Source organism: Oryctolagus cuniculus, chromosome X, assembly GCF_051225735.1.
Source record: "Oryctolagus cuniculus isolate XC-2025 breed Fujian yellow rabbit chromosome X, ASM5122573v1, whole genome shotgun sequence".
NCBI classification, from domain to species: Eukaryota; Metazoa; Chordata; class Mammalia; order Lagomorpha; family Leporidae; genus Oryctolagus; species Oryctolagus cuniculus.
Window position 1 is genome coordinate 91241701 of NC_142888.1, and position 23022 is coordinate 91264722.

Consider the following 23022-nt stretch of genomic DNA (forward strand, 5'->3'; position numbering starts at 1 on the left):
GCCGATACCAAGCCAGGAGCCAGGAGGTTCTTTGAGGTCTCCCACAAGGGTGCAAGGGCCCAAGGACTTGGACCATCTTCTGCTTTCCCAGGCCATAGCAGAGAGCTGGACTGGAAGTGGAGCAGTCAAGTCTTGCACTGGCACCCATATGGGATGCTGGCATTGCAGACAGCAGCTTTACCCGCTTTGCCACAGTGCTGGCCCACTTTTACCTATTTTTAATTCAGTTATCTGTTTCCTTTCTTGTCTGTTTAAAGATTTATTTATTTATTTGAAAGGCAGAGTTAGAGAGTGAGAGATCTTCCATCCACTGGTTCACTCCTCAAATGGTTACAGTGGTCAGGGCTGAGCCAGGCCAGAGCCAGAAGCTTCTTCCTGGTCTATGTGTGTACAGTTGGATTAGCAGGGAGATGGATTGAAAGCAGAGCAGCCAGGTCTTGAGCTGGTGCCCAAATTGTGGCTTGCCACTTCACCTGTTATAACATAATGCTGGCCCCCATTGGGTTGTATTACTGAGTTTTAAAAAAAATTGTTTATTTTGGGGCCGGCACTGTGGTGTAGAGGGTTAAGCATCTACCTGCAGTGGACGGCATCCCATATGGACTTCAGTTGAGTCCTGATTGCTTCACTTCTGATCCAGCAGGGAAAGCAGCAGCAGAGGGCCCATGCATGCACGTAAAGTTCCTGGCTCTTGGATTTGTCCTGCCCCAGCCCCGGCCATTGTAGCCATTTGGGGAGTGTAACCAGCTAATGGAAGTCCTCTCTCTCTTTATTTCCCCCTCCCCCTCTGTAACTCTGCCTTTCAAATAAATAAAAAATTAATCTTTAAAAAGTTTTGCTACCTTTCTCTCTGTCTCTCTCTCTCACTGTCCACTCTGCCTGTCAAAAAATAAAAAAATAAATAAAATAAAATAAAAAAGTTTTGCTTAGGGGCCAGCGCTGTGGCGTAGTGGATAAAGCCGCCTCTTGCAGTGCTGGCATCGCATATGGGCGCCGGTTCAAGTCCCGGCTGCTCCTCTTCCGATCCAGCTCTGCTATGGCCTGCTATGGCAGTAGAAGATGGCGCAAGTCCTTGGGCCCCTGCACCCATGTGGGAGACCAGGAAGAAGCTCCTGGCTCCTGGCTTCCAATTGGTGCAGCTCCGACCATTGTGTCCAATTGGGGAGTGAACCAGCAGATTGAGGACCTGTCTCTCTGCCCTTCCTTCTTTCCCTGTGTAACTCTGACTTTCAAATAAATGAACAAATCTTTAATAAAAATTTATAAACGTTTATTTCAAAATCCAGGGAGAGCATGTGAGCAAGTGCCTTTTTTTATATTTTAAGAGATTTTATTTATTTATTTGAAATGCAGAGTTACAGAGAGGCAGAGGGAGAGAGAGTGTTAGGTCTTCCATCTGCTGGTTCACTCCCCCAAAAGACTGCAACAGCCACAGCTGAACCTATCTGAAGCCAAGAGCCTGGAGGTTTTTCTGTGTCTCCTATGTGGGTGCAGGGGCCCAAGGACTTGGGTTATTTTGCACTGCTTTCTCAGGCCATAGCAGAGAGCTGGATCAAAAGAGGAGTAGCTGGGACTTGAACTGGTGCCCATACGGGATGCTGGGGCTACAGGCAGAGGCGTTACTTGGTATGCCACAGCGCTGGCCTGAGAGCACTCTCTTCTGTCAGCTGGATAATTAACTAGTGTGTGAAAATTTCACACTTTCTGTCTCATTCTGGGAACACAGAGATGAATGAATGAAAAGCAGTTTTTGTCTCATTTCTACCCTCAAAAAGATACTGCAGCAAGTAATATGGTGAAGAAACAAGTTACATTAGATACAATCAGTGCTGGCTAAGTGAGAAATAGAGGGCCTGTGGAGCACAAAGGCAGGGCTGACACTGTAGGCAGTTGTGCTCTTGTAGGCTCTTTTGTTTGTGGGAACTGATTTTATGATCTGTTTCTCCAGGCTGTGCTGTCCTCCAGACTCCGCTAAGAAGCTCCTCGGCGAACCTTTTGTCCTGAGACAAGCTGTACCCGTGGACTTGTTTCCCCACACCGCACACTGCGAGCTGGCCCTCCTCTGCACACGATGAGCAGCCTCCTGGAAGACTGCAGGCGATTTGCTAAGGCAGAAGTTTCAGAAACTTGCAGGTTTGGCTTATTGCTGCATGGCAGGCCCTGGGAGCATTCCCTAGGAAAGCCATCCTTGGCCTGTGAGCAGGAAGAACGTGGTTGGCCTCCTGTCTGAGGCAGGTTGAACCTTAGGTAGCAGGTTCTCTGGCACACCTGCCGGTTTTCCTTGTTTTCACTGCTCTCCACTCCTTGGCCCTGGATCTGGACTGTTCTGATTTTACTCCTGGGGTCTGTGCGTTTGCTCAGAGACTTGACTGTTTTTGGATGTTTTCAGACTTTAGAGTTCATGAAGTAGAACTAGAAACAAGTTTAGCTTTTTACAAAGCAGAAGAAGCTGTGAAGTGATTGCCACAGTGACTGAGTCCTCGTCAGCAGAGGTTCATTCCTTGGAGTTTTCTGTTTTGAGGCTTCTAGAATGCCTTTTGAGAAGATTATCCCTAGGAGCAGTAGTAGCGCTTAGCTCTCACCTATGGAAGGAGAAAGGAGATTTTCAAAGAAGGGACTGAATATGAATAATTGCACTTCGTAGTACGGAGACACAAAGCTCTAGAATCCTAGAATAGTATGTCTACAATAAAGTGGATATTGAGAACTGGTTATCTGAATATATTCAGTGTTCTCTGGTCTGTGATTTCTTCAGTTCTAGAATTCTTAGATACTTGCCTAACAAGACTTAGTTTTGAATTTTTTAGTGGCTAAGGACATTTAACTTAGTGAGCCTTCTCTAATTTACAAAATGATATCGGGTCAGCTAGTATTTAAAAACTTATTCATGTGACAGAAACAGACAATGTGAGTGCCCATCTGCTGGTTCACTCCCCAAACTCCCACAATAGCCGGGGCTGGACTGGGCTGTAGCTGGGAGCTGAGAACTCAATCCCAGTCTCTCCCATGGGGACCCAGGTGCTTGAGCCATCACTACTGCCTCTCAGGGAGGCTGGAGTCAGGAGTTAGAGCTGGGTGTTGAATCCAGGTACTCTGATGGGGGCCATGGGCATTTTAGCTAGTATCTTTTTTGTTTTAAAGACTTATTTACTTATGATTTGAAAGGCAGAGTTATAGAGGGGCAGAGGCAGAGATAGATCTTCCATCTGCAGGTTCACTCCCCAAATGGCCTCAATGGCTGGAGTTTCACTGATCCAAAGCCAGGAGCCAGGTGCTTCTTCTGGGTCTCCCACGTGGGTGCAGGGTCCCAGGCACTTGGCCATTGTCCAATGCTTTCCCAGGCCATAGCAGAGAGCTGGATTGGAAGTGGAGCAGCCAGGACTTGAACCGGTGCCCATATGGGATGCCTACACTGAAGGTGGCAGTTTTACCCACTAAGCCACAGCACTGGTCCCACTAGTATCTTAACTATTGACTGAGTGCCTTTCAGCTGGCTTTTTTTTTAAGATTTATTTATTTCTTTGAAAGGCAGAATTTACAGAGAAAAAGAGGTAGAGAGAGATCTTCCATCTGCTAGTTTACTCCCCAGATGGCTGCAATGTATAGAGCTGGGCTGTTCTGAAGCCAGGAATCAGTAGGTTCTTCCTGGTCTCCCTTCTGGGTACAGGGACCTCAGCTCTTGGGCCATCCTCAACTGCTTTCCCTGGCACATTAGCAGGGGCCGGGATTGGAAGTGGAGCAGCCAGGACTCGAAATGATGCCCATAGTGGATGCTGCTGCAGTATGGCAGCAGTCTTACCAACTCTGTCACACTACCTACCCCTCAACTAGCTTTTTTAACTCTTCTTACTTCTGAATATTTCTAGAGAAGGCTCCTCCTTAGAAAAAAACGGCTGTTAAAGCTACTGTATAATGTTTTGTATTATTCTTTTTAAAATTATTTATTTGAGAGGTAGATCTACAGAAAGTGACAGGGAGAGACAGAGAGAGAGGTCTTCCATCCACTGGTTCAGTCCCCAAATGGCCTCAACAGCTGGAGGTGGGCTGATCTGAAGCCAGGAGCCAGGAGCTTCTTCTGGGTCTTCCACATGGGTGCAGGGGCCCAAGCGCTTGGGGCATCTTTCACTGCTTTCTCAGGCCATAGCAGAGAGCTGGATTGGAAGAGGAGCAGCCGAGACTAGAACTGGTGTCCACATGGGATGCCGGTGCCGGAGGCGGATGATTAACCTGTGCCACAGTGTTGGCCCCTTGTATTCTTTTATGAGATGATCAGTCAGCTAGGGCAACAAGAGAACACCAGAGGGGGCCCAGAAAGCAAGCTGATAGCTCCTAAAGACAGGAGGCATGGCACACTGCACAGAGTCACACACTAGAGCCACCAGGGCAGTCAGGAGGCAGAAGACAGATGCAAGGGGAAGGTTTAGGCTACTGCCTTTATTAGGATTTCCTGGGGAAAGGCATGGCAGGGCAGGCTAGTTTGAATAATTGCTGTGAGCTCTAAGCTGCATGGGTGGTTCCTAGTTGTCTGGTTCCTGGCCCTGGGTGATTGAGAGGAGCATTGTCTCCTGGGTTTGAAGGGCTAGTTAGGGTAGGTGATGCTCTGAATTGGTCAGTTCGCATTTGAAAGGCACCTTCTGAGCACAGCCAGGAAGGTTTTATTAAGATGTCAAATAGGGACTGGTGCTGTAGCACTGTGGGGTAAGCCACCTCCTGCAGTGCTGAAATCACATTATGGGAGCCCTGGTTCAAGTCTCAGCTGCTGTGGCTCGCAATTCCAGCTTCTTGTTAATGCACACCCTGGGAAGGCAGTGGAAGGTGGCCCAAGTACTTGGGTACCCGCCCCACCACGTGGGAGACCCAGATTGAGTTCATGGCTCCTGACTTTGATATGTACACACATATATACATGCATATTATATACAGTATAATACCCATTAAAAAACTAGAAGGAAGTAATTTAAAATGATCAAACTGTTGGTTTATGGTAATCAGATGAGTTTTTTTCTGTTTGCTTATTAATTTTACGTAATGGGGTTATATTACTATCTATGTTTATGATGGAAGCATTTTAAAAAGCAACTCTATTTTTCCCCCTCCCTTGTTCCCCTATCTCAGTCAAAACCCAGAGTTCTCTTTACCATTCCCCTGTCCAGCTGCCCACAAGGTAGATTCTATCTTGCTATTTTCTAGACATGCCCAGTTCGACATGTCTAATGTTGAACGCTTCGCATCTTTCCCATAAGCCTGTCCTTCCTCCTCTGACTCTAATCTTAAATGAGTGCACCAATCTGCGCAGTCACCACAGCCAGGAGCCTGGAAATGATTTCTGAGTCTCCCTGTCCTACTGCTCCCATCCAATTTGTCACTGAATTGCCATCCCTGCGGGCCACCATCATCTCTCAGCAGATGATTTCCGCAAGAGCCGTCTCCCCGGCTGATGCCGCTTTCCCCTTGATTTGCACTCTACATCCACAGTGATTTTTCCCGAAATGCAGATCTCGTTGTGTTTCTCCATGGTTTAAAATCTGTCATTAGCTTCTTACTGCTTTTGAAATTAAGTCCCAAATGATTCATAAAGCTTGGAAGCCACTTCATAATCTGAGGCGTCCCATTTCTTTGTATACTTCAAATTCCTTTCCCTGAAAAGGACAAACGTCTTCCGTGCTGGTTCTTTTCACGTTTGGTTCCCTGCATTTGGATTGCTCTTTTCTCTACCACTTCTTGGCTAAATCTACTCATCTTTCTGGTTTTTAAATTTTTTTTTATTTTTTTCAAGACATTGATTTCTTATTTGAAAGGCAGAGTTTCAGAGAGAGAAAGAGACTGAGAGAGATCTTCCATCAGCTTCTTCACTCCCCAAATGACCACAAGTGTCCGGGACTGGACCAGGCTGAAGCCAAGGACCAGGAGCTTCTTCCTGGTCTCTCATGTGGGTGCAGGGGCCCATGGACCTGGGCCATCCTCCGCTGCTTTCCCAGGTGCATTAGCAGGGAGCCGGATTGGCAGAGGAGCAGCTGAGAGTCAAACCAGAGCCCGTGTGGAATGTCTGCATCACAGGCTGTGTCTTAACCTGCTGTGCCACAGTGCCGGCCCCATCTCTGTTTTTAGCTTAGATTTCCTCCCTCAATGAAGAGCTAATGAAGAAATAAAAATAGATTTGGCTATGGACAATCAGCATGTTGATAATTTTGTTAGTGCTTTATATCCTGTAAGATGATGCTAGAATCATGCTTCCTTTTTTGATTCTGAAAGTTTTCAAAAACATAAAAACAACGGGCTGGCACTGTGGCATAGTAGGTTAAGCCTCTGCCTATGGTGCTGGCATCCCATATGGGTGCTGTTTCATGTCCTGGCTGCTCTTCTTCCAATCCAGCTCTCTGCTATGGCCTCCTAGGAAAGCAGTGGAATTTGGCCCAAGTCACATATCCACATACCTGTTTTTTATTCAACAAATAACATTTTGCTGTATTTTTTTGTCTATGTGTGTATGTTTTTTAATAAACCAGTTGAAAGTTAAGTTGTGTACCTCAGCATATCTAAGCATAGATCATTTTTCTATATAACACTGACACCATAAACCCAGCTAAGAAAATGAATACCTCACCAGTCTTCACTAATATTATGTAATATGTAGTCCAGGGCTTCCAGAAGTACGGTCTTCAGACAACCTAATGTTCACAAGGGAGATAAGGAGCTTGCCCCAGAGTGTGTGTCACAGTAGCACACATCACACAGCCGCACACACACACACACGCACACACACAGATGGCAGCTGAATTAAACAGGGTGCTTAGTGATGTAGTTCATTTACATCTATGGACTGCCTTTGTGGCGTGGCTCTATTTTCAATTCCCACAGCTATTCCCAAAATGTCTTCTATAGCAGTTCACATGCTACATTCACTGGTTGTGTCTCTTTCATCTCTTTTAACATAGGACAGTCTCTTCCTCTTATGTTTTCAAGGCACTGACTTTTTGGAGCCCAGAGATCTGCCCCACAGGATGGATTTGTCTGATTGCAGGTGACCAACTCTTCTGGTTTGCTTGGGACATTTCCAGTTTGAGCACTGATCCTGCACCCAGGGCAACACGACAGTCCCTCGCACACCAGAGTGGTTCATTTACCCATGGCAGTGTTTAACTCCTTCTTCCTGCCCCTGACTTTCTGATAAACTGAAGTTGGGTGTAGTGGCATGATTTGCTTCAGATGAAAACACAGTTGACAAGAATACTTCTTAAGTGCTACTGTGTACTTTACGTCATAACCCATCAGGAAGGGCAAAATGTCAGTTATCCACTCTTAGGAAAGGTGATGGCCCTCAGAACTCTCCTTGCAATTTCCCCTTTGTAATTAACAAGGCATTTGTGGAGTGTTATTTTGATGTTGTGTGACTATCCTGTTTCCTAGCAACCTCTCATCTAAACTTTTAGCATCCATCCATTACTATTCCCTGATTCAGTGATTCTTTTCAAATTGTTAAAATTTATTTTCTAACTCATCAGTCAGTCCTTTAATTAGGGATTGCAAAGTAATGATTTCCTGATTCTGTCATTCAATCTGCGTTTATTAGCTGCCATTCTTCTGTAGTGGTAGTGGTGAACTTTGCCTTATCTGTAGGGTGTGAACTCCAGAAACTCAATTTTCTGAGCAAGAAGTTGAAGTAATAGTTATTTTCAGTGGTGGCAAAGGAGTGTTTTTTTATTCTTTAATGTCACTTGATTCAGTGTTTTTTCTTATTTGAATTCAGTGTTTTCCATTGTTCAGTTATTTTAGATGCTCAGATTTTCCCCAGTTTCGCAGGCAGGAGTCAGACTCGTTCCCATGTCTTTTACATACAGCTCTCTTAATCTTCAAGCACTTTCTTAGATTCTGGCACAGGATTCCGAGACTCACCCTACATTTTCCTTTCCCCAGTCCTGGAATCAGCCATATCCAATGAGCTCTGGTTTCTTTTAATGCAGAATGGTGTTTAGAAACCAAAATCTGGAAGTTGGGTGTTAGAAGCACAATCTATGAGTGTACTGTATTCTAGTCTATGAGCTACAAAACATTTGTATAGTGACCAACTGTCCTGATTTTCCTGAGGCTTGGAATTTTCCAGTGCTAATAACTGGGAACATCTTAGGCAAACTGGGACAAGTTGGTCACCCTAAATTGATCACATTGTTACTACACAGTAAAGATTGAGGAAGAATCATGGAAATTGGAGTCGGGATATGGAGATCAGTAGTAACTGAGGTAGCTGTAGATTCCCAGGATAGTTAAGAATTTCTATTTAAATGATCTCTTCTAGCTGTAAAATGTGTGTGTGGGTCTATGGCAGTGGATCACAAACTTGACATTAGTATCATCTGGAAAGCAATTAAAAAATGCCAATGCTTGGACCCCATACATTTTAATTTAATTGGTTTAGGGAAGTGCTCAGGCATCAGTATTTTTAATACCCCCCCAATGATTCTAATGTGCAGCCTAAGTGAAGAACCAGTGGCCTAGGTCAAGCTTTACCTACCCAAGTCTAGTTTTGGACCAGCAGCAGCAGCAAGGTGTAGCCCTGAGCCAAGCACTCAGGTGCTTCTTAGAAATCCAAATTTGCAGGGCTGGCATTGTGGTGTGGTGAGTTAAACTGCTGCCTGCAGCCACCAGCATCCTATATGGGTGCTGGCTCAAGTCCTAACTGCTTCAGTCCAGCTGGGAAAAGCAGCAGAAGAGGTACCAAGTACTTGATCCCCTGCACCACATGGGAGACATGGAAGAAGCTCCTGGCTCCTTGCTTTGGCCTGGCCCAGCCCTGGCTGATGCCACCCTTTGGGGAGTGAACCAGTAGATACAAGATCTCTGTCTCTCCCCCCCTCTCTCTGTAACTCTGCCTTTCAAATAAATAAATTAATTTTTAAAAACTCCAAGCGTACAGGCTCCATGCCATGTGAATTAGGAACATTGAGTGTAGGGCTCAGCAGTCTGCTTATCATGTCCTATAGGTGATTCTGATGCATATTCAAGTTTGGGAGCCACTGACTGCACGTTAGTTAGAACACTTGAGGACCTTTTTTTTTTTTAAGACTTATTTATTTGAGAGGCAGAGTTAGACAAGGGTGGGTGGTTGGAGAGAAAGAGTAGAGAGCTAGCTAGTTTATTGCCCAAATGGCTATGAGCTTCTTCCAGGTCTCCTATGCAAGTGCAGGAGCCCAAGGACTTGGGCCATGTTCTACTACTTTCCCAGGCCATAGCAGGGAGCAGGATCAAAAGTAGAGCAGCTGGGACTTGAACTGGTGCCCATATGGGATGCCGGTGCCATAGGCAGAGGCTTAACCTGCTATGCCACAGCACTAGCCCCCCCCCCCCCCCGCCCCAGGGCCTTTTAAAAGCAGGATCATGGGATTGTCTCCTCGGAGATTCTGATTTGATTTGTTGTGGGTGTGGCCCTGGCATCATCATATTCCAAGCTTTCCACATGACTCTGATAGAATTCCTGGGGTGAGAATTACTGTCTAGGGGTTTTTTTTTTTTAAGATTTATTTATTTATTTGAAAGAGTTACAGAGAGAGGTAGAGACAGACAGAGAGGTCTTCCATCCAGTGGTCCACTCCCAGATGGCCGCAAAGGCTGGAGCTGCGCCGATCCGAAACCAGGAGCCAGGAGCTTCTTCCAGGTCTGCCACGCGGATGCAGAGGCCCAAGGACTTGGGCCATCTTCTACTGCTTTCCCAGGCCACAGCAGAGAGATGGATCTGAAGAGGAGCAGCTGGGACTAGAACCGGTGCCCATATGGGATGCCAGCGCCTCAGGCCAGGGCGTTAATCTGCTGCGCCACAGCGCCAGCCCCTGTCTAGAATTTTCGTCTCCAAGCCCAGGAGTTGACATAATGAGTCAAAGCGCACACATTGAGTATTACATAGAAATTAACTAGCTAGGCAATACGTATGACATGTAGCTTGCTTTTCTACTTCCTCCTCGCCTGGACCTTCCCAGGTGTTTGGAGCGTTGATTTGCAGTCCTTTGCAAAGGTTTTCATCCTGGAAAGCACTTCCTTTCCCGCCACCCCTGCGGTTATTTTGGTGGGTGTGCTGAAAGTGGGGCTTGTCATACGTATTGCCGGAGCTGCCCTGATCCGAAGCCAGGAGCCAGGAGCCTCTTCAGGGTCTCCTATGTTGGTGCAGGAGCCGAAGGACCCGGGCCATCCTCCGCTACCTTCCTAGGCCACAGCAGAGAGCCATATTGGAAGTGGAGCAGCCGGGACTTGAAGCAGGGCCCATACAGGATGCCGGCACTGCAGGCGGTAGCCCCACCTGCTGCGCCACAGTGCCGGCTCCCGAATATCTGGATTTTTAAAAGATCCCCAAGGTGATTCAACTCTGTAGCCTGAGTTATGATCCTCATTAGGTCTCTGGCTCCAAACTTATCTGCACATTGAAATGCCCCAGGGATATTTGCATTCTCTGATTACCTTTACTTGTAACCAAGCCAAGAGATAGCTGAGAAGAAGAGAGAGTGATATTATACTTTGTTATTTCCTCCAATAGGCTGTAAGATTTGAGAAACTTAGGGCTATACCTTGGTTGCTGTTGTACCTCTCACACCTAGGAGTGTCTGACATGTGGCAGGTGCTCAGGGAGGCAATATAGTATCCTGGGCAAGAGGAGTGGCTTTGGGATCAGACGACCTGAGCTTGAATCCTGTCTCCATCACTTACATGCTGTGTGACATCAGGCAACTTATTCTCTCCAACACTTTGTCACCCTGTCCTCATAAAATAAGGGGAATGGTGGTACAGATGTTCGTTAACTTACATTGAGGTTAGGTCCTGATAAACCAATGGTAACTTGAAAATATCATAAGTCAAAAATGTGTTTGAGGGGTTGGTGTTTTGGTGCAGTGGGTTAAGCTGCCACCTACAATGCCAGCATCCTATATCAGAGCACTTGTTCAAGTCTCAGCTGCTCCCTTCTGGTCCCACTCCCTGCTAATGAAGGATGGTTCAAGTACTTGGGCTGCTACCACCTGGCTGGGAGACCCAGATAGATTCCTGGCTCCTGAGTCCTGCCCAGCCTAGTCCTAGCTGTTGTGGCCATTTGGGGAGTGAATCAGCAGATAAAAGCTATCTCTGTCACTCTGCCTTTCAAATAAATAAATAAATCTTTAAAAAATGTATCTGAAACACCTCACCTAGTGAACATCTTTGCTTGGAAACAGCACACCGTAGGGTCTTGGTTGTTCACCCTTATGATCACACGAATGACTGGCTAGTACCATGAGACAGAATCAGACTCCGTACTGCCAGCCCAGGAAAAGACCAAAATTCAGAATTCAGAGTACAGTTTCTGCTGAATGTATATCATTTTCACACTATATGAAGTCAAAAAATCCTGAGTCCCACCCTCGTTAGCTGGTACTTAATTTTATTTATTTATTTTTAAAGATTTATTTATTTGAGAAGTAGACTTACAGAGAGAGATTTTCCATCCCATGGTTCACTCCCCAAATGGCCGCAACAACCGTGGCTGGGCCAGGCTGAAGCCAAGAGCCAGGAGCTTCTTCTGGGTCTCCCATATGGGTGGCAGTTGGCTCCAAGTATTTGGGCCATATTCTGTTGCCTTCCCAGGGTCTTTCCTAAGGAGCTGGGTTGGAAGTGGAGCAGCTAGAACTTGCAGCAGCACTCCAATAAGGAATGCTGGCCTTGCAAATGGTAGCTTAACCTGCTGTGCTACAACACCAGCCCTGGTACTTAATTTTAGGCAAACAAAGCCAAACAGACATTGGAAAGAGTCCCTTCCCTGTTTGTGTGGGTGTTTCTCAGCATTTATGTTCTACTCCAGTGTTACAACTTCTAGTGAAAAGTTTAAATGCATTTCGAAGAAAAATGAAGCATAGAAAACAGGGAAGGCCAGCCCTCTTATTTTCTCACCCTCATAATATTGGTTGCTAAAAATAACGCACTTGTCAAATCCCTTTGTTCTCCTGTGAGTAGTGTAATGTCAGACATGTTTTCTGAAAATAGCTGTGACGAGATGTCATGGATCAAGGGCTTTGGTATAGAAGCGATGGAGTTCCCTTCAGGAGGAAAGAACTCAGGTTCGCTGATGGCTCAGAACACCTGCTAGCTTGCCCTTTTGACTTCCTCAGAGGAAACTTGGTTCTAGGGGTGGGTTTTTCAAAAAAGTAAGCAGACATAAGTGCTGTGTGGAATCCTGCATCAGATCCTAAGCAGAAAAAGGACATCAGTGGGAAAGGTAGTGAAGTCTGAATGATGTCTACAGTTTAGTGAGTAGCGTTATACTAATGTTAATGGGATAGTATTTTGCTTTCCACTTTTTTTTTTTTTTTGCAAGAACAGGAAGAGGAAGGGCAAGTGTCTCCTGGGAGTCTCTCAAGTGTATGAAGCTCACCTAGCATACTAGGGTAGTAAAAGTCCGGTGCAGTTTGAGTGACAGTTGGCTAGCTGTCTGCGTGTCCCCACTCCACTCTGCCAGGGAGGGGCTGAGAGAATGTCTCAGGTGACTTCCTTTGGGCCTGGCCAGCTCATCCTGCCAGGTTCCTCATGGAGGGCTGTGGGATGCAACTCTGTAGTACACGGTGCTCTCTTTTTGGCGATGACACAGGCACTGATTTCACGGGCTGTCTTCAGTATCTCCACAGCCTTGCTGTGCTCAGTAGCTTGCAAATGCACGTTATCCATAGCTAGTACTCGGTCGGCATCCTGAAGTCCTGCTTGACGTGCGTCGGAGTCAGGAATCACCTTGCAGATGAAGATGCCTGGCTGTGAGGCCTCTCCTCCTCGGATGTTAAATCCCAGCCCCACTCCAGGAGGCTTCCTCAGTGTGACGATTCGGGGCAGAAACTGGCTCAGCTCATTGTTGTAGCTGGGTGGTGTACTCTCTGGTGAGGTGACTCCATGCTGGGGGATTCTCATAGGCAGGCAGGAGAACCACTAGGTAGTCAGCATAAGGAATCTGGCTGTCCATCTTCAGTGAAGTCTGATGTCTGGGAAGCCAACAGGGTAGTTTTGACCAATGTGCCAGAGGTAGTTAAGTTGTTAGCATTAGAGGAGGCTGGGTGAAGGGTATATATAAACTCTACTCTATTTACAGTTCTTCAGTAAATCTCAAATCAGTTCAAAATGCCAATCAAAAAAACCCAAAGTATAGTATTTTCAAAACTAAACATACTGACTAAAAGCTAATTCTAGAAAAACTGTATTGGGGCTGACGCTGTAACATCCCAAGGAAAGCTACTGCTTGCAATCCCAGCATCCCATCTGGGTGCTGGTTCATGTCCCAGCTGCTTCACTTCTCATCCAGCTCCCTGCTAATGGCCTGGGAAAAGCAGTGGAAGATGATCCAAGGGCTTGGGCCCCTGCTACCCATGTAGGAGACCCAGATGAAGCTCTTGGTTCCTGTCTTTGGCCTGGCCCAGCATTGGCTTTTGTAGCCATCTGGGGAAGGAACCAGCAGACAGAAGATCTCTGGGTGTGTGTGTCTCTCTCTCTGACTCTGCCTTTCAAATAAATAAATATTTAGAAAAAAAAGAAAAGCCATGTCTAGGTAGGTGTTGAGGCCAGGGCTCAAGGGCAAGAATTTTACTTACCAAGACACCCAGATATGAAGGTGTGTTTGACTATGTAGTATCCATGACAAAGTGCTAAGAGGGGTAGCATGTAGGGATTCTTTTGCAGAGAAACTTCTAGCAACCTATCCAAAAAAAAAAAAAAAGTACCTTTCAGTGTAAGTGAGCCGAGTTCAAAACACAGCAGCCAGACTGACTTAAAGGACGTTGAAATCTGTTTTCCTAAACTAGTATGTTCATGTTGTTTGTTCAGCCTAGGGTTTGGAAGGAGCTTCTTCTCACTGTGGCATTAAACCTAGAATGGTAATTGGGTTCCAGTAGGGTGCCCAGAACACAAAGGGCAGGGAAACAGGACATTCTGGCCCAAGTTAAAGCAACAGCCTCCTCTGTGTCCTGTTCTCTAGTCCTGGTATCTGGTGATTTGTGGGGTTATGTCCTGTGGCAGCTAAAAGGCAGGTGCCTCTGTCACCTAGTATGAGCAGCATGGTAATTTAAAAAACATGTATTATTAAAACATGTTGGGAGGGATGTGCAATTTAAAAGCACTGTGCTGTTCTTTGTTCTCAGAAGTTCTTCAGCGATGCACCCTTTTTTGTGTGCTCTTCATAGTTGTGATCAGCAGGTGTGCCTGCTCCTTCTGCTTCTGCGGGTTTCACTTAACATTATTTCACATTCCCGTTTGCACCCACACAGTGCACATGATTGCCGTCTTTAATGGCTGTGTACCATTCCTTTGTATCGCCTGGCGTGCCAGTTCTTAGGACTGGGCTCATTGTCTCTGAGCAGACCTAAGGGCCTGCTGTCTCTTAGTACCAGGAGTCTATTTTAATTTCTGAAAATGGCGACTAGCATGGGCGTGGGATCGTGTGGGATTCCTGAGTCATCAGTGCACAGCTCAGTCTGAGTGCTTTGTTAACATGGCTTGGCTCACCACCACCCAGTGGCAGAACCTCCCGTTACTGCCTTGGATCTGAGCCAGGTACTTCCCAGGCTCAGAGGCAGAAGGATAAGCCTCCTGACTCTCACAGCCCTGACCCTGAGCCGCTGTTACCTGCATGCCCACAGCAGGAAGTGTCTGCTGCTTTCTCTCCACGCCTGGGATAAAACTGTCACCTGTCTTTCCCAACAGAGCTTGCCATAAGAGAAAGGCAACAGCAGTGGGAGAAGGGGTTATTGCAGCTGAAGAAATAAGGCTCAGGTCAGTGGTGCGAGAGCTGTAGCTCTAGGTGTATCTGGGAGAATGAAGTGAGGTGAGGGGACTGATGTGGGCCAGGCAAGCCGTCGGGATAAAAGGGCTAGAAGTTTCTGCAGTTTCCATCTCTAGCCCGGCATCCTAACTCTACTCCCCTTGCGTGCCAGTCCAGCACACCTACTTTCCAGGGACGCACCCAAGTGTCCCCCAGCACCATGAATATGCCCCGAGGAGCGTGTGTACACTGAGCTCCACGTGGAGACCCCACAAAATGTTGCCAGGGGTCATCATGTGTATTACACCCTGCCCAAACCCCATCCCATTTAAATATTAGATGAGGGCACCAGGCTATACCCCATAAAGGGGGTCCACTAAACCGAGGGAGCTCTCTCTGATTCCTCTGATTCCACTTTTCTCTTTCTGGCCCTCTCATGGTGAGTGTCTTTCCTCATGAGGTTACCCACATTGATGGCTGAAGGTGAACTCACCTTGACTTTGCAACAATCCTGCTGCCTTTAATACATTTTACCGAAGTCCTTGCTTTGAATTCTTTCCTCATGGGACAACAACCTGGAACAGGCACACCAGGAACGTGTATCCCAACAACAGGGACCATCTCAAGTTCTGGAATGTTGGGTGTCAGCTCTTGTTGTCTACAGTCCCTTCTGTCAGAAACCCAAGTTTTGGGAGCCAGGGTCGTGCAGCAGGTTAAGCCACTGCCTGTGGCACTGGCATCCTATAGGAGCACTGGTTCGAGTCCTGGCTGCTCGGTTTTCAATGCAGCTCCCTGCTAATATGCCTGGGAAACAACAGTAGGTGATGGCCCAAGTATTTGGAGTCCTGCTACCCACGTGGGAGACCCAGATTAAGCTTCTGCTCCTGGCTTCTGCCTGTCACAGCCTGGGGCATTGCAGCCATCTGGGCAGTGAACCTGCTGATGGAAGATGTCTCTGTCTCTGTCTATTTGTCTCTCTCTGTTTGTCTCTGACCCTCTTTCTCTCTCTCGCTCTGCTTTTTTTAAAAGATTTTTTAAAAAGATTTATTTATTTATTTGAAAGTCAGAGTATACAGAGAGAGAAGAGGCAGAGAGAGAGGTCTTCCATCTGGTGGTTTACTACCCAGTTGGCCACAACGGCCGGAGCTGTGCCAATTTGAAGCCAGGAGCCAGGAGCTTCTTCCGGGTCTCCCACGCGGGTGCAGGGGCCCAAGCACTTGGGCCATCCTCTACTGCTTTCCCAGGCCATAGCAGAGCTGGATCAGAAGTGGAGCAGCTGGGACTTGAACTGGCGCCCATATGGGATGTCAGCGCTTTAGGCCAGGGCATTAACCTGCTGCGCCACAGTGCCGGCCCCTAAAGATTTATTTATATATTTGGGCTGGCGCCGCAGCTCACTAGGCTAATCCTCCGCCTGCAGCGCCGGCACACCGGGTTCTAGTCCCAGCCGGGGCGCTGGATTCTATCCTGGTTGCCCCTCTTCCAGGCCAGCTCTCTGCTGTGGCCAGGGAGTGCAGTGGAGGATGGCCCAGGTGCTTGGGCCCTGCACCCCATGGGAGACCAGGAGAAGCACCTGGCTCCTGGCTTCGGATCAGTGCGGTGCACCAGCTGCAGCGCACTGGCTGAGGCAGCCATTGGAGGGTGAACCAATGGCAAAGGAAGACCTTTCTGTCTGTCTCTCTCTCTCACTGTCCACTCTACCTGTCAAATAAAAAAAGATTTATTTATATATTTGAAAGGCAGAGTTACAGCAAGGGAGAGGCAGAGGCAGAGGCAGAGAGACAGAGATCTTCCACCTGCTGATTCACTCCCCAAATGGCTGCAAAGGCCGGAGCTGGACCGAGCCAAAGCCAGGAACTAGGAGCTTCTTCTGGGTCTCCCACGCTGGTGCAGGGGCCCAAGGACTTGGGCCTCTGCTGTTTTCCCAGGCCACAGCAGAGAGCTGGATCGAAGTGGAACAACTGGGACTTGAAACAGCGCCCATATGGGATGCTGGCACTGTAGGCAGCAGCTTTACCCATTATGCCATAGTACTGGCCCCTCTTGCTCTAAATAAGTAAAGTAAATCTTAAAAAAAAAAAGAAATCTATGTTTTGATATTCCAATAAATGATTTACAGGGTTGAGCAACAAAAACTGGGAGTCCAGGCTTGGCCTCTATGCCAGCTATGGCCAATTACACGGTTAAAAATATTAGTTGGGAAGCTGACTGGTATCCTGTATGAGTGCCAGTTTGTGTCCCACCTGCTCCATTTTCGATCCAGATCCTTGCTAATGGTCTGGGAAAAACAACAGAAGATGGTCCAAGTGCCTGGGCCCCTGCCACTCTCGTGGGAAATCTGGATGGAGCTTCTGGCTCTTGCCTTCAGCCTGGCTCAGCTGTGGCTATTGTGGCCATCTGGAGAGTGAACTGGTGGATGGAAGACCTCTCTCTTTCTTTCTCTCCCTCTCTTTCTTTCTGTGTAACTCTGACTTGCAAGTAAATAAATCTTAAAAAAAAAAAAAAAAAACAACTAGTTGGCAGGCTTCTGAGAAGAATGATGTTGTGTTTGGTGCACTTGATTGTCACATCTGGCCAATAGCACCTGCCTTCATAGAGGTTATGGGAAGGAAGAGTGATGTTCAAAACACAGCTGAATTGGCCCAAGCATCCTGCACTCAAATCTCTGGGGGGTTTACTGAGGTTCTTCAGAAAGTTTGTGGATAATGTTTATTTTTTAATTTTTTAAATATTTAATTTGTTTATTTGAGAGGTAGAGTTACAGACAGTGAGAGGGAGAGACAGAGAGAAAGGTCCTCCCTCCATTGGTTCACTCTCCAAATGGCTGCAATGGCCGGAGCTGTGCCGATCCGAAGCCAGGAGCCAGGTGCCTCTTCCCTGTCTTCCACATGAGTGCAGGGGCCCAAGGACTTGGGCCATCTTCCACTGCCCTCCCAGCCACAGCAGAGAGCTTTATTGGAAGAGGAGCAGCTGGGACTAGAACCGGCATCCATATTGGATGCTGGTGCTGCAGGCAGAGCCTCATCCTATTGCGCCACTGTGCCGGCCCTACCACTGTTCTTTCTTATCCTTTATTGTGTGCTGACTATGTGACTGCCAGTTTCTCTGGGTTCAGACTAGTCAGCAGCCCTGCTGACGGTAATACTGGTAGGAAGAATCAACATGGACTGCTATACAAGAGAGGAAACCATTGAGAGCCTTACAGGGAATTTTTCTTTAAACTTGCTTTTTAAAATTTTATGTGTCTATGTATTTGAGAGGGGCAGAGAGAGAGAACTCCATGTACTGGTTCACTCCCAAATGCCTGCAATGGCGGGAGTTAGGAGGGAACTCTATCTAGTTCTCTCATGTGGAAGGCAGGAACCCAATTACTTGAGCCATCACTGCTGCCTCCCAGGGTCTGCATTAACAGGAACTGGAAGAAGGAACTGGAGTTGGAAATTGAACCCAGGTACTCTGATATGGGATGTGGGAGATTTAACTGCTAGGCTAACTTCCCATTGCATAGTGAATTCTTGAAGGACAAAATAGGCAAGTACCCTGAGCCATGTGGGGCTTATTGAATGATGGGCAGGATCGTATGCTCAAAGTGCTTCTTTTTTTTTTTTTTTAACTTTTATTTAATGAATATAAATTTCCAAAGTACAGAATATTGATTACAATGGCTTCCCCCCCATAACGTCCCTCCAACCCGCAACCCTCCCCTTATCCACTCCCTCTCCCCTTCCATTCACATCAAGATTCATTTTCAATTCTCTTTATATACAGAAGATCAGTTTAGCATCCATTAAGTAAAGATTTCAACAGTTTGCTCCCACACAGAAACATAAAGTGAAAAATACTGTTTGAGTACTAGTTATAGCATTAAATCTCAATGTACAGCACACTAAGGACAAAGATCCTACATGAGGAGTAAGTGCACAGTGACTCCTGTTGTTGACTTAACAAATTGACACTCTTGTTTATGGCCTCAGTAATCACCCTAGGCTCTTGTCATGAGCTGCCAAGGCTATGGAAGCCCCCTGAGTTCACTGACTCTGATAATTTTTAGACAAGGCCATGGTCAAAGTGGAAGTTCTCTCCTCCCTTCAGAGAAAGGTACCTCCTTCTTTGATGACCCATTCTTTCCACTGGGATCTCACTCACGGAGATCTTTCATTTAGGTTTTTTTCTTCCCCCAGAGTGTCTTGGCTTTCCATGCCTGAAATACTCTCATGGGCATTTCAGCCGGATCCGCATGCCTTAAGGGCTGATTCTGAGGCCAGAGTGCTGTTAGGACATTTGCCATTCTATGGGTCTGCTGTGTATCTCACTTCCCATGTTGGATCATTCTCTCCCTTTTTGATTCTATCAGCTAGTATTTGCAGACACTATTCTTGTTTATGTGCTCCCTTTGGTTCTTAGTCCTATCATTATGATCAATTGTGAACAGAAATTGATCACTGGGACTAGTGAGTTGGCATTGGTACATGCCACCTTGATGGGATTGAATTCGAATCCCCTGGTATGTTTCTAACTCTACTGTCAAAGTGCTTCTGATAAGAGGTAGGCTCTGAACTTTCTGGAGGCAGGCTAAGACACAACTAAAGGGAGACCCCATGGCAGCTGCATGCTCTTTAAGAAAATTTTCCTGGGGCCAGCACGGTGGTGTAGCAGGTAAAGCTGCCGCCTGCAGTGCCGGCATCCCATATGGGTGCCGGATCGAGTCCTGGCTGCTCCACTTCTGATCTAGTTCTCTGCTATGGCCTGGGAAAGCAGTAGATGGTCCAAGTCCTTGGGCCCCTGCATCTGTATGGGAGACCTGGAAGAAGTTCCTGTCTCCTGGCTTTGGCTTGGCCCAGCTCCGGCGGTTGTAGCCATTTGAACCAGTGAATGGAAGACTTATTTCTCCCTCTCTGCCTCTACATTTCTGTAACTCTGCCTTTTAAATAAATAAATAAATCTTAACCAACCAAACAATAAAAGTAGCTTCAAATATGGCTTTAAGTCCACAGGGAGTCAGCATTTAAAAAAATTTAAAAAAGAAAAGTTTCCCTCTGTGCCAGATTGAGTCCTGGCTGTTCTGCTTCTGATCCAGCTCCCTGCTAAGGTGCCTGGGAAAGCAGTGGAAGATGACCTAAGTACTAAGGGCTCTGTAGCCACATGGGAGACCTGGATGGAGTTCCAGGCTCATGGCTTCAATCTGGCCCAGCCCTGGCCATTGCAGCCATTTGGGGAGTGAACCAGTGGATGAAGGGTTCTCCCTTTCTGTAATTCTGCCATTCATTGAAATAAATATTTTAAAAAAATTTTCCCCTTGGGCTCAAGACCTGCAGTGCCAGCATCCCATAAGGGTGCCAGTTCAATTCCGGCTGCTCTACTTCCAATCCAGCTCTCTGCTATGGCTTGCGAAAGTAGTGGAAGATGGCCCAAGTCCTTGGGCCCCTGCATCCGTATGGGAGACCTGGAGGAAGCTCCTGGCTCCTGACTTAGGACTGGCTTAGCTTCAACTGTTGTGGCCAATTGGGGAGTGAACCAGTGGATGGAAGACCTCTGTCTCTCTCTCTGTTTTTGCCTCTCTCTGTGTAACTCTGACTTATAAGTAAATAAATTAATCTTAAAAAAAAAAAACAAAGAGGAGGAGGTGAGAGGCAGTGGTTATAATTACCTTCAATTCTCTGTAGTCTCTGTACTTGAGAATCTAAGCCATTGCTCTTTGGGTTGTTCTCCCAGAAGTCGGAGACAGGTGTGGGGGAATAGCTCTGTAGTGACCTCTCCTAGCTTTTCCCTTCAGTCATCACAATAGCCAACATTTAATGCGCTACTAAAGCTGCGTTGGGCACGACGCTAAACACTGTTGTAGGGCTTATTCCCTTTAAACAGCAATCCTGTGAGGTAAGTCCTGTTCCTCCTGTCTACACCCAGCTTGATATGGGATTAGCAAAGTACATTAACAGGTTAGAACAACAAAAGGAAGATGCACTCAAAAAGTATTTTTCCTTTACCTGAATAAAGGTATATTGGCTGTGTTAGAGGGGAGAGGGAATTTTTTTTCTTTTTTAAAGATTCATTTATTTATTTGAAAGTCAAAGTTACAGAGACAGAGGAGAGAGAGAGAGAGGGATCCTCCATCCACTGGTTCATTCCTCAAATGGCTGGAAATAGGTATTGCTGGGCCATGTCAATGACTGGAGCCTGGAACTTTATCTGGGTCTCCTATGTGGGTGCCAAGGTTCCAAGCACCTAGGCCATCCTACACTGCTTTCCCAGATGCATTAGCAGAGAGTTGGATCAGAAGTGGAGCAGCCAGATCTTGAACCAGCACTCATGTGGGATGCTGGAAGTACAAGTAGCTTCTTAACCTGCTGTACCACAATGCTGAGCCTTTGGAGGGCAGATTCTTTAAATAGCATTCTCTGGTTGGTAGATTCTATGTGGGAAAGTTTGGTTGACACCCAGGGACACATACATTGCACAAGGGGAAGTGCACTGGTGTACTAAATAAAACTCAGTCCTGTTGGAGGTTGTTCTGCCTGAATTCTTTACCCTGCTCAGATTTCCATGCCCCCCCGCACCCCCCCCCCCCCCCCCCCCCCCCCGTGGCTGAGAAAGTTGTCTGTCTGTGGAAAGAGAAAGGAGGGTGCTGCAGTTCTCTTATGAACCTTGGCTTGCTGAATTGTGATCTTTCGTCTGATATAACTCTTGGGTAGACAGATTTCCTGAATCCCCATGTGAGGGTGACTACCAGTGAAGTTCTCCAGCCTCATTAGCAGGCAAATTGGAGGAAAGTGGATGGGCTGAGCAGCCACGGCAGACCCAGACAGGACACCGAGTCTTTGGACAGAGTGGAGTTCTGGCTTGGGCATGCGGGAGATCTGGGTTGTAGGAGCAGCTCTGCCAACGTTCTGCTGCAGCATGTCCGGCAAGTCTCTTCTCTGTACCCCAGGTTCCTGGGAGTCGGGCTAGGACAAGGGTGGGAACCTTTTCTCTGCCAGGGACCTTTTGGATATTTATTGCATCATTTGTGAGCCATAAAAAGATGATCAATTTAAAAATTAGCTTGCTAGAGGTTGATTGAATTTCAAGTCTCACATGCAGTTGCCTTGGCAGGACCTGGCCAAATGATGTTGTGGGCCTTCCCTAGCCCATGGGCCGATGTTTTCCATGCCTCCAGCTAGAGGCTCTGTAAGGTTCCTTCTAGCTTTGTGACTCATAAGCTGAGCCTGTCGGGATCCTGTCAAAGATCCCTAAGGTGCCTGTGGTGGCTGCTTTACAGATAAGAGCAAATGACGCAGTCTTAGGCAGTGTCAGACCTTTCAGATAGGGTTGAAAGATGGATCTGTCTGGGCAGTTTCTTTTCCTTTGCAGCAGTTATGGGTTAATTGGTTTTTAACTGCTTGATGAGATGGTATACAGGAGAACTAAAAGGTGGATCCTCATTTGAAAGCTAGTTCTGGGACAGGCATTTAACCTGGCTGTTAAGGCTGCTGATTGGGGCTGGCATTGTGGCCATCTGCAATGTCAGCATCCCATATGGGTGCTAGTTTGAGTCCCAGCTGTTCTACTGCCTTTTTTTTTTTTTTAACATTTATTTATTTATTTGAAAGGCAGAGTCGGAGAGAGAGAGAAAAAAAGAAAGTTTGTCCAAATGGCCACAACAGCCCGAGCTGGGCCGATCTGAAGCCAGGAGCTTCTTCCGGGTCTCCCACATGGGTTCTGGGACCCAAGCCTTTGGGCCATCTTCCACTGCTTCCCCAGGCTCATCAGCATCGAGCTGGATCGGAAGTGGAGCAGGCAGGACTTGGCTGGTTTATTCCCTAGATGGCCGCAAAGGCCAGAGTCGCACAGATCCGAAGCCAGGAGCCGGGAGCTTCCTCCAGGTGTCTCATGTGGGTGTAGGGGCCCAAGCATTTGGGCCATCTTCCACTGCTTTCCCAGGTACATCAGCAGGCAGCTCAATTGGAAGCGGAGCGGCTAGGACTTGGAATTGGCACCCATATGGGATGCCAGTGCTGTGGGTGGTGGCTTTGCCTGCTACGCCACAGTGTCGGCCCCTGCTCTACTTCTGATCCAGCTTCTTGCTAATTCACCTGAGAAAGCAGCAGAACATGCCCCAAGTGCTTGGGCCCCTGCCACCTACGTGGGAGACCCAATGAAGTTTCTGGCTCCTGGCTTCAGCCTGGTGCAGCCTTTTGGAGTGAACCAGAGGATGGAAGATCTCTGTCTCTGTCTCTGTAAATCTGCTTTTCAAATAAAGTAAATCTGAAAGAAAATACTGGTTAAACTGTCCATATCCC

The 23022-nt window shown here is 47.1% G+C and overlaps 1 protein-coding gene across 36 annotated transcripts in view; it reads left to right on the plus strand.

Annotated features, from left to right (window-relative positions):
- The window catches only part of TRMT2B (tRNA methyltransferase 2B), a 123187-nt gene that overhangs the window by 34093 nt on the left and 66072 nt on the right, over positions 1-23022 (plus strand). For 20 of the 36 annotated variants that reach the window (XR_016228159.1, XR_016228160.1, XR_011385543.2 and 17 more), the window contains one exon: positions 1949-2133. Coding sequence is in view for 14 of the 36 variants with exons in the window: in XM_089324520.1 (XP_089180646.1) it covers positions 1949-2075 (127 nt within the window). In the remaining 22 variants the exon portion in view is untranslated. Of the gene's footprint in view, positions 1-1948; positions 2725-23022 lie in introns of those variants that run through there. The other 16 variants (XR_016228165.1, XR_016228164.1, XM_089324520.1 and 13 more) reach the window with 1 other exon arrangement.